The sequence below is a fragment of the Natator depressus genome, chromosome 7 (assembly GCF_965152275.1).
Source record: "Natator depressus isolate rNatDep1 chromosome 7, rNatDep2.hap1, whole genome shotgun sequence".
NCBI lineage: Eukaryota > Metazoa > Chordata > Testudines > Cheloniidae > Natator > Natator depressus.
Window position 1 is genome coordinate 122,449,977 of NC_134240.1, and position 10,605 is coordinate 122,460,581.

The 10,605-nt window shown below is 37.5% G+C and overlaps 1 protein-coding gene across 1 annotated transcript in view; it reads left to right on the forward strand.

Annotated features, from left to right (window-relative positions):
* Positions 1–6,825, forward strand: part of LCOR (ligand dependent nuclear receptor corepressor) — an 80,178-nt gene extending 73,353 nt beyond the window's left edge. The window contains exon 7 of the mRNA XM_074959507.1: positions 690–6,825. Within this exon, the coding sequence (XP_074815608.1) occupies positions 690–1,659 (970 nt within the window). The 3' untranslated portion in view covers positions 1,660–6,825. The remainder of the gene's footprint in view (positions 1–689) is intronic.
* Positions 6,826–10,605: the final 3,780 nt, after the last annotated feature.

The following is a 10,605-nucleotide window of genomic DNA, read 5'->3' on the forward strand; positions in this document are numbered from 1 at the left end:
GCTAGTTGTATTTAAAAGGAAGCAGTGTGGTAAGTCTGGTGTAATGTAGTGTTTTTCTTTGTGATCTGCAACATCACAGTTCTTACATTTAGTGTTGAATGCAAGTTAAGCAAATTCCTTGGAGTTCTGCTAAGCATTTTTACATTGAGCAGCTACTCTTGCTTGCATATGGTGTAAGCAAACAGCTTCCAAGGTTTCCTTCAATGTGTAGATACTGCAGGTGGCTGTAGTTTTTGTGGGTTGAATATGTTGTATTTGGTATCACTTTTGTATCACTCTTTTATTACTGTACTTGTTTAGTGGTAACGTCACAATAGTAACACAGTCGTGTATAGAACTATGAAGACTGACTATTACTTTGTAATTTATAATTAAGGTGCTATTTTCAGACGCTTGCGCGCGAAGCCTTTTCTACTCCGAGAATTTGTGAACCCAACCAGAGACCAGGCAGCAGCTTTCATTTTTCTTTGCCCAAAAAGCTTCTCTTTTTTTGCGAACAAGTTTTAAAACTGACTGATGCTGAGACTTTAAAAAAAAAAAAAAATAGAGAAAAAAAATAGAGAAAAAAATAAATAACACAAAAAGTGATGTTACCCAAGCAAGGCCTTCTAATAAAGGAGTGGCCCCCTCACCCATCCCTCCCTACCTGTGCAAGTCCTGCTCACATCAGTTTCCTTCCATCCAATTAGGCGACCTGGGAGACCCAGCCAGCACCATCCAGAGGGACTTCGGAGTGGTGATGGGGTACCTCCAAGAAGCTTTCAAGATGGAACCAGGGAAGCTTATGGCCACTCCACATCTCTTAAAGTTCCACTCGCTCGATCACTACAGATTAGCGAAGAACTGCTGAGCAGAAACCAGTTTTCTACAGCTGCCAGCCATGGGCCATCTGGACTGCAGAATCATGGACAGCACTTAATATTATCCAGGGAGGCTTCTTGGGCAAAACCACACTATGAATTCAATTTCAGCCGCATGAAATTCAGGGGAAATGGTGCACTCAGCAACATCAGTGACCTTCCTTTTCTTACAGAAAACTCTGCCTTTCAAAAAATGGCACTTCATACTAAACAGGATGGGAAAAAGGATGTGAGCCATTCATCTCCTGTGGATTTAAAGATACCACAAGTTCGAGGCATGGACCTTTCATGGGAGTCCCGCACTGGTGACCAGTACAGCTATAGCTCTTTGGTAATGGGTTCACAAACGGAGAGCGCGCTTAGTAAAAAGTTAAGGGCTATCCTTCCAAAACAAAACAGGAGAAGTTTGCTGGATGCTGGACCAGATTCCTGGGGCTCAGATGCTGAGCAGTCTACCTCTGGACAGCCGTATCCCACCTCTGATCAAGAGGGAGATCCTGGCTCCAAGCAACCTAGGAAGAAAAGAGGGAGATACAGACAGTACAACAGCGAGATACTGGAGGAAGCAATCTCTGTGGTTATGAGTGGGAAAATGAGTGTTTCCAAAGCTCAGAGTATTTATGGGATTCCCCACAGTACACTGGAGTACAAAGTTAAAGAGAGGCTGGGCACTTTGAAAAACCCTCCAAAGAAAAAAATGAAATTAGTGAGGTCGGAGGGGCAGGATGTTTCAATAAAGATGGAATTAGATCCCCAGGGAGAGACAGCACAAAGTGCGAATGAATCAAAAGATGAGTAGGGATGTTGTAGAGTGCCAATTACTTTACAGACTGGGTGAGCACTACTGCATTGTTCAGCTACTACTGAGCGCACCTGACTCCCCTCTGTTTACTGTGACACTTGCTTCTTTGCAGTTTAGCATAGACTCATGTGGGCACAGGTGAAAGGTGTGCTCTGAATGTTGCATATTTGTAAATTTTCGGGCCCGGTATGGCTCAGATCCTTTTTTTTTTGGCCTTTTGCATGTTTCTCTGTTGTTCTGTGGAGAATTGAGTTACCTCACAAAGAATGCAGACAAGTGGAAGTAGACTCCTTGCCTCTGGAGCCTGTACTTTTTCTTTTTTCTTTTCATATTTGCCTTTCAAAACCGAGTCCACTTTGTGAAACTGATTCTCTCTAATGCCAGACATTCTTGAATGAGAATCAAACTATTTTTTATAATAATTTGAAAAGCTTCACAAATTCTTCAGAACTCTTTTTTTCCCCTTCTTGGATCCAGTTGATTGAAGGATTAAGCTAACACAAGCTCTTTAGGAATGGCAAATCTTTTGAACTTGGAGATGGGTAATCAATTGGGTCTAATTAGGCTTCTGCCATTTTCTGTCTAACTTAATTTACCATTAGCAGTCTGCTTAGTGCTCACCCAGAGGGGAGGGGTGGAGAAACTTACATACACTACCTTCGGAATACTTTGGTTAACTACTTTGTAACACTACCTTCGCTGTCATTTTGTTTGATATTTTATAAAGGTGAGATTTAGACTCACCTGTTTGAGGATGTAGCCTTATCTCACGGAAGACAAGCTCCTTTTAGTCAGGAGCAGTCAGGGTACACTAAATGATGTATTGGGGTATGCCTCATTTTAACAAAACAATGGTTCTTTGTAACCTGTCACTTTTTACAGACTTGATTCTGAGTTTACTAAACTGCGGTTCCAACAACTTGGTTAAATGACTCTGAACTGGGGAGTGGGGGTACGCGTAACAAATTACTGTGATCTTGCATAAAACAAAACAGTGATCTCATAAACTTTACAACCTCTCTAGTCTGCCCAAATATCCACATTAATGAAGGATCTGTGTTAATGTTCAGGGAAGAAATAAAAACACACAGGTAGCCTGATCTGATTTAGGCTCCACATCATATCTAGCTGTAACGCTGTCAGGCTTGAACACCCAATGGGTGTTTCCTTTTTAAATACTACAGTTGCCAGTAGCAGGAAGTGTTCTCATATATCCTGCATTTCTTTGTTTTACTTTTACCTGGTGTTGATTTGATAGTGGTTTAGCACACACTAGTGTTAGCAGTTAAACCTCATATAAACACTCCATAAACCACAAGTCCAATCGTTTTTATTATGATAATATTTTTATCATTATATACTTTCAAGATACGTTTTGTACAATACTCTTGTCTTTGATAGTTTCTGCTGGAGTGATCAGTCACCAGATAAAGCTCACTGGACTTAATTACAATTTGATCAAATCAGAATTGCTGGTTCTTCAGGTGGAAACACTTTAGTCTTAATTTAAACTTGTGCAAAAGGTTTGTAGGACCACCATTTCCCCAGTTGCACAACCAAAAGAAGTGTTGGAATTTGTGTGTGAGAGAGCATTAAGCACTGTTAGTGATTCAAAGTGGATACTGAAAGTTCATGGGAAGATGGCCTCCGTAGCCCTAGGGCTACTGAATGAATTCTGGAGCAGTTAATTCAATTAGCCTTCTTTTGTTTATATAGATATTTTTTTCCAGCAACCTATTATGTTCAAAGGTTAGGCACACCATTGCTGTCATTTTAAATATGCACTGCTCATTCTTGAGATGGACTGGGCTTTTGTCCCAGCTATGCTTTGTTTTTGTTTTTTACTTAATGTCAACACTCAAAAGTCTGGTTCCTCTTAGAGATCTAGCTGCCATCGCACCATTTTAAGCAGTTTTAAGCTCAGTAGCAGTATATAAACTCTGCAATATAGTCCAGTTTATCTGTGGATTGCAATAAAAGTGCACTGTTAAATGTGTGATTTCATCTGCTGTTGGAGGTATAGTGGAAGGTTTGCTGCAAGCTAAAAATGTTACACTTGCATAGAGTTTTACTGTTCAGAGAGGTTTAACCTTTTGCGGTTGTCTTTATTTAAGTGGTGTATGAGTTGAGTTTTATTGCAGTGCACGTGGAGTGCTCATTTACTCACCTCAATATTTTGTGTGTGTCTGTTTAAGTGGATGACAATCGTGCAGCAGAAGAATGGTGTGCCTACCCTTGAATGCTGCAGTTTAAAAAGAGAACTTGTCTTGCATCAGTTCAGACTGTAGGCTAAGAATTGTAAATAGATAGTGAAAAGTGAAGTATTCTTATTATTTGCTTTGGTTAGAAAGTGAATTTTAAAAAACAAACCAAACGCTTATCTTTCTCAGATTAAATGTCCTGAGACCTGAAGATTGTAATATTCAATGTCTGCGAAGCTTTTAAACATTACACTTGAGATCTGTGATCATTTAATATTCAGGTAATCTTTCTTTTCTGAGAAGCTTTTGAACAACCATATTTCCTCCAAAGGTCTCTGTTTAAAAAGAAAAAAGGAAAAAAAAAGTGTAGATTATTTTTAAGCACTAATTGCATTACGTTGGTAACTGCAATATAAAATAGCCATTATTGTTTTGTGAAGCATGGTTGAGATTAGTTAGTGGTCCCTTTTAAAATTTCATGAGCCTCTCAAAAAATAAAAACAATTAAAAAAAAAAAAGCTGCTGAATATTCAAAAGATATATATTTTACCTTATTGTAGGTTTTGTAAATTTAGTCTGTAATATTCAGGTGCACCTTTTAATGTTAAATTTTGTTTCAAAGTCCCATCTAACATATTTTCTCTGAGGTGATTGATCACATGACTGGTATCGCTCTAGAGCTGCAGTGACCCACTGATGTTTGATTTCTTTCTTTCACTACATATTCTTTACAGGCGCTTTCAGTGTAGCTATCTTCGTAGTATTTGGGATCATTTTAAATATATAATTGGAATTAATGTTTGTCCATTAGCATGCTTAATTTTCTGCTGACTAGCAGTTTGCATGGCCAGAATTCCCAGTTGACCATATTTTGGTATGGGAAGATGTGGTTCACTGCTGTCTTTATAACAAAGGCTTTGTTTCTCATGTTATTTCTGATAAGTGGATGCTTATGTTGTTTGGATCAGTTGGACAGGAGATAGGGCTTAGACCTTGTTCCTCCTGGTGCTTTTGTGGGAGCACAATGATAACAGAACACAGACAAATTGCTACCCTGTGAAAATCAAGGAGTCTGTAGGAGGTGGCCTTTCAGGTATTTTCAGTCACTAGTTTTCTCTTGTTCCCAAGGGTATCCATCAGATATAGTCATTGGATTCAGAGTATTGTTGTATAGCACACTGATGATGTAGTTTTCACTTAGCTGAAAGAGGCTGATGACAGCAAGAAACTGTGAATCATATTTGTGGCAGTCTCTGAAAACTAGTTTTTCAGTCCAACTATCATGAAGGAGAATCCCTCTCCCTATTCCCATCCTAGAAAAGTAATGTTATATTTTGTGTGTATAAAGTTTTAAGAATCAATTTTCATATTGTACTGAAGTTTAGATGTTGCTTGGTAAACCTTTGCTGCAGCATATAATGAAGATGTGGTAGGGGTCCTGGTGTGGAGTTAATTATCGTACAGTTCTGGTGAGCAAGCCTGACATGTATGAAATGTATCCGTTTTTTATTTGGACCTGTAAAATGTAAAAGTGCTTTCTTAGAACTCTAGTGACCTATTACAAATTATTACCTCACTTTCAGCCAGTTGGATCCTCATTCCACAATGTAGTAGGCATTCTTATTGTGGCTGTTACACTTGGCTCCAGCTATAAAGAATGGAACATTCCAATTATATATTGTAGGGGCATGTAGTATTTGGGCTTTTTTTTTTTTCTGGTGTAGAGAGAAAGTCCTCAGAGCCCCATGCAGTCCATTAAAAGCTCAAATCACAGCTTCCTTTAGAATCTCTCATTGCTACTTCTGCATTAGTCAGATGAAGTTCCTAAATAGCAACACAAAAAATGTGCTCTTACTTCTCACTGGCCCCAGGACCCAAACTTTGACTGGCGCATGCTGCTTGGCACTAGACCTGAAGTCCAGCCCTAATATTTCCCATCTCAGAACACAAATGATTCTTAATAAATGTATATGATTGGTGCCTCTTACATGGAAACTAATTCAGCTGCACGGTCTTGATGTAACTATTACGTACCTTTTTGTTTGTGGTTCTTTCCTGAGTCGCATGCCTGAGGACACTCCTGTCACACAAGAGGCAGCTGCACATATACATTGAGATTGTTCAGGAGCAGACAAAGAATGATTTGTGCCGGTGGTCCTGGAACAGTTTTTATGGTAGGGGTGCTGAACATGGAAACCATGTATTTGTGCTGATTTTACTACTACAAGCCAGGGGGGTGCGGTAGCACCCCAAAACCCCTAGTTCTAGCGCTTATGGTTTGTGCTGTGTTTCATGGCAGACCTGCATTTAAAAGAGTCTGTAAATATTTCCTTCAGGGAAGTGCAAAAGAGTAGGTTGGCTTCCTAAACAAATTGATTAGGGTTTTGTGAAGATAACTGGCAAAATGATCCCCCTAGTCCTGGGGTTTACTAAACTCTGTACAAGCCGTAATAACTTATTTGTTCATATCAAATTGTTTTTCAAACTGTACTGAAAAGGATAGTTATACTGGTGTCAGGTGGAAGGCAAATTCCCAAGTCTTTCTGTTCAGTTTCTTTAGGATTAAGTCTCTCTTCTTGGCTGTCCTCGAGTTTTAGGAGTGGTAGATGAATGTGTCCTGTGAGTGAAGGGATTGCTGTGCAATTCCCTTGTCTTACCCAAAATGCAGTGTTACCAGAACTATAACATGGAGAGGTCTTTTTTTTTTTTTTTTAGATGATGTACACTAGCTGTAAGTCCAAACTGTATGAAGGAGAATTTATTACACTGTACAGAAAGCTTTATTTGTCACAAAATGATTTTTGTTTTAAATTCTCTGCCAAAACATAGTGGTAACATTGGTATGTTGCCTACATTTTTATGAGGGTCAGGAATATCTTGAGGTTTTCCTTAATAGAAATTTCAGCAGTGAGATTTATGCTGGTTTAAGTAAACCCACCTTTTTTTTTTTTTTTTTTTTTTTTTCCAAATAAGATTATATTGACTAATGCTAGTATACAAATTATATCTTTCAACTTCTCTTTCTGTGACTAGTTTTGGTACTGTTAAGGTTTCCACTGCTTTTGAATTGTATTGAAAACTCGAAATTAGATCCTGCAGAAGCTTAAACATATGCACTGTTAGTTAGTTGCAAGTTCATTTGGAACTAGCATATACTGTAATCACTATATTTACTCTTTAAGTATGTAATACATAATTGAATTTTTCATCATCTCTTGATGATCGCTAAACAGAAATATTGTAGACACAAAAAATGATCCACAGGTACACTACACATATAGCAAAAAACCCCACAAGAAGTTACATGCATACATTCCAACATCTGTCTTTCACAGATTCGGGGTTTGACTTAGGCAAAATCTGTGTACCAGTATTACAGCCGTCTTGGATTTCATGTCCTACAAAATTATACCCTTACTCAGGTAATGTCCTGAAAACCTTCATTTTAAAATAGCCTTATAGTATCCTCATGAAAATTTCCTAGCCCAGTTGCAAAATCTATTTCCCCACCCTTTGTACAATTAAGGATTTTTTTAAAATTCTGCCCAGAAAATTTCATTCTCTTTCTAAAAATATATTTTACTTGTCCCTATTGAATGGGTAAGTAGAATTTAGCAAGATTCTTAAGATAATATATTTGCAGATACGTCTGTCTGGGTGAATATGATAGTGGCTGGGGTTAGGATACAGACAGATCCATCAGAAGAGAATTTTCTGTGGTCACTAGCCAAATGAAATCAGATCTAGATATTTTCTCCACCCTAAAATAATGAAGACAGCACTAGAGTTACTAATACAGTTTATGAAATACTTGGTGCTACATCTCAAATGTTTTGCAGGTGATATTTTTATGCTTGGTGGAAGCAAGTACAGTAAAACTTTACTGTCATTATAAAAGCACTTGTCTGACCTGTAGTACAATACCGGAAAAGGGATACTTCAGCACTTTTTTGCGTTCTAATACTAAAGTCTTAATTTATCTGGTCTTCAGAGTCTTAGATACTGTAAATGTTACAATCTAGGATTATTATTAACCACTTTTCATGTCAGATCACAAGTTCTCTTGAGATATTAATCTGGCTTTAAAGAATAATACTACAATATTTTATAATGTTCAGGCAACTTCTAAATGTATATGCTTGATATTTTAATGAATCATTTCCACAGACCATTTCAGGGCTTGAGATTTGGAATCTGGGGTAACAGGGAGGGAGGAGGGAAATTTCCCAAAACGAAAAATCATTTTAAATCATTGTGTAGTGTTCAGTTTGAAAAATATATCACTAGGAAAATGGGTAGGGATTCTCTCTCCCTTTCATCTTCAGGGAATGAGCAGTGTTTAGAATCTTTTGGCTGAAATTCAAGCCTTTTTACCATGTAAATTTTTAATATAAACTCACTGACATGCTTTTTACGTCTGAGGACTGAAAATGGATCTAAATGTTTAAGTTGTGGAATGGTCTATTTCTTAAATGAAGGGGGAACATTTAAAAAAAACTAACTAGATTAGAATACCAGCATTCGTGTGCTTAAGGAATTTTAGTATGTAATAGCAAAGTATTTGATTAAAAACCTAATCTTGAATTGCTAGTCTGTAATTAGGTGCATTCTAATTTAGCAGGTGACTATTCTTTACTTATTAATATGTGATGGGCTTTTTGCAAATAGAAACCTTTATCTGATTCCCATGTGTTGCTTGTACTGATGGGATGTATGCTTACAGCAGCTTACTGCTGCTTTAAAAAATGTATAAAATATGTTTGGAGTGTTTGCTCATAACTCTTTCTAACCTCCACTTGTTAAATTGTCAGACATCGGTATTTTATCAGTCCGCACTGTAAGTTAAACTAATGTTCTTAGGAATCCAGCTTGTACACACTGTTTAAAAACCCTCAGGGACAGTTTACACACTATCCTCACTCAATTCAGGTACTTGTACTCTATTCTTAAACCTAGCAGTGACTTGTATTTTGTTTTGCTTTTCTTTTGACGTGCTGATAGCACATCTTTGATGAATGTCAACTTAAAACTCAGTTCAGGTATCCAGGTATAACTCAGCCAAACGGATTTTAAAGCTGCATATTACTCTCCAGCACACAGTGCCTCAGACACTTATAGTGGCATTCTGTATATTCAGTTACTACTGAGCAGATCGCATGGGGGTTCCTGTTAACTATGTATTGTAAGAAATGTCTCTCTATATATTATATACATATATATGTAATCTTAAACTTATATATTTTAAAATGCCACTACTAGCCAGTGCAGCTAAAGTAAAATACATTCCCAGCTGCTTCCGTAAACGCTACAGAAGCATTTCCTTCATGTGGCTCTTGCTTCTCTTTCACGATAACTACTTCTAAATTCAAGCACCGGTCCTTGGGTGTCTGACCTCTACATTCTAGTTATGCAATGTCTTTAGAGAATTCTGTGCACTGGCCACTGTGATGGAAACCAATGGGCCAGAAGTGCTTTGAGTTTATTAGTAATTGTTCTGCCAAAGTCAGTGTTGTATGACAAGCATGTAAACCTGTCAGATAATCAGCAGAGGTCCGAGTCTATAATAGTCTGTATAATCACTATCACATAATTGGAAAGACTAAGCCCCTGTCAGGTGTCTCTTTTCTAATGCTGAGCACTAATTCAGAATGTGTTGGCACTTAACAGCTGTAGTGATGGGCCTGTCTGCTGTATCTGCACAAGGGGGGGGGCGGGGCGGGGGTGTGTGTGTGTGAAATTTTAAGGAAAAAATCTGCTTCTTTGAACCTCTAGTAATCTGTCTGCAGTCACAAGTCAGCAACACCTCTGCTTTATTATTTGATACTTTACATCCCAAAAGAGTTCTCTTTCTATTTATGTGACCCATAGTCTTTGACGAGTATGGAAAATGGCATTTCTCTCTGACCTCTAGAAGTTCAAGTGTCATGGGAAAAAAAACAGGAACCCCCCCCTTTACTCTTATGGACCTCATTTCAATATACTGTTTACAGTTTGACGGAATTGTATAATTTAATATTTCTCTTGTACTGTAGTTTATATTTATTTACAGATTTTTTTGTACTGTGTGATTTGAACTTTTGTTCCTTGCTATGATCAACGTTTTATGTAGTAGAGCACTTATGATCACAAATTAAGGTTTTTGGTTTGATTGCACTACATTAATTTTTTTAATGCAGTTCTGATTTTTTGACTGGACTAAATAAGCTGTGTCTTAATGTATGTGATAAGTACTTTTAAATTTTTAATTCATGTGGTCCATTTATTTTTTTTGCATTGTATGTCAGAAGCGCTAAATCTCTTGTTGTGCATGTGTAAGATTTAATGGCTCCAATGTATTATTTGACCATGTCATTTTGGAAACACATTCCCAGCTGTAATGTTGTGTATGGTAGTTTTCACTGGATGCTAGACTTTTCAAAACCACTATTCTTCTAATAAATTTTGTTGTGAAAAACTTTAAAAGGGTTGTAATTCTGTTGTTTCTTAGTGTGTATCTTAAAGTGTCACAAATTACATACCTATGGTTGTAAAATGTAAATTAACAAGAATAAAGAGATGCAGAGGGGAAATAAAAATGTAAAGTTAATAATTACTGGTAGAGGGATCAAGGTTTGGAGTCTCCATCTGTTTTCCATAGTAAATAGGATTCCTGATTAAACCTTTTTAGCAGTTGAGTAGCGGATGCATGTGAAAGCTGAAATGCAGTCTTGCAGGAGTGTCTCTTCCCATGATCTCCCTTCCT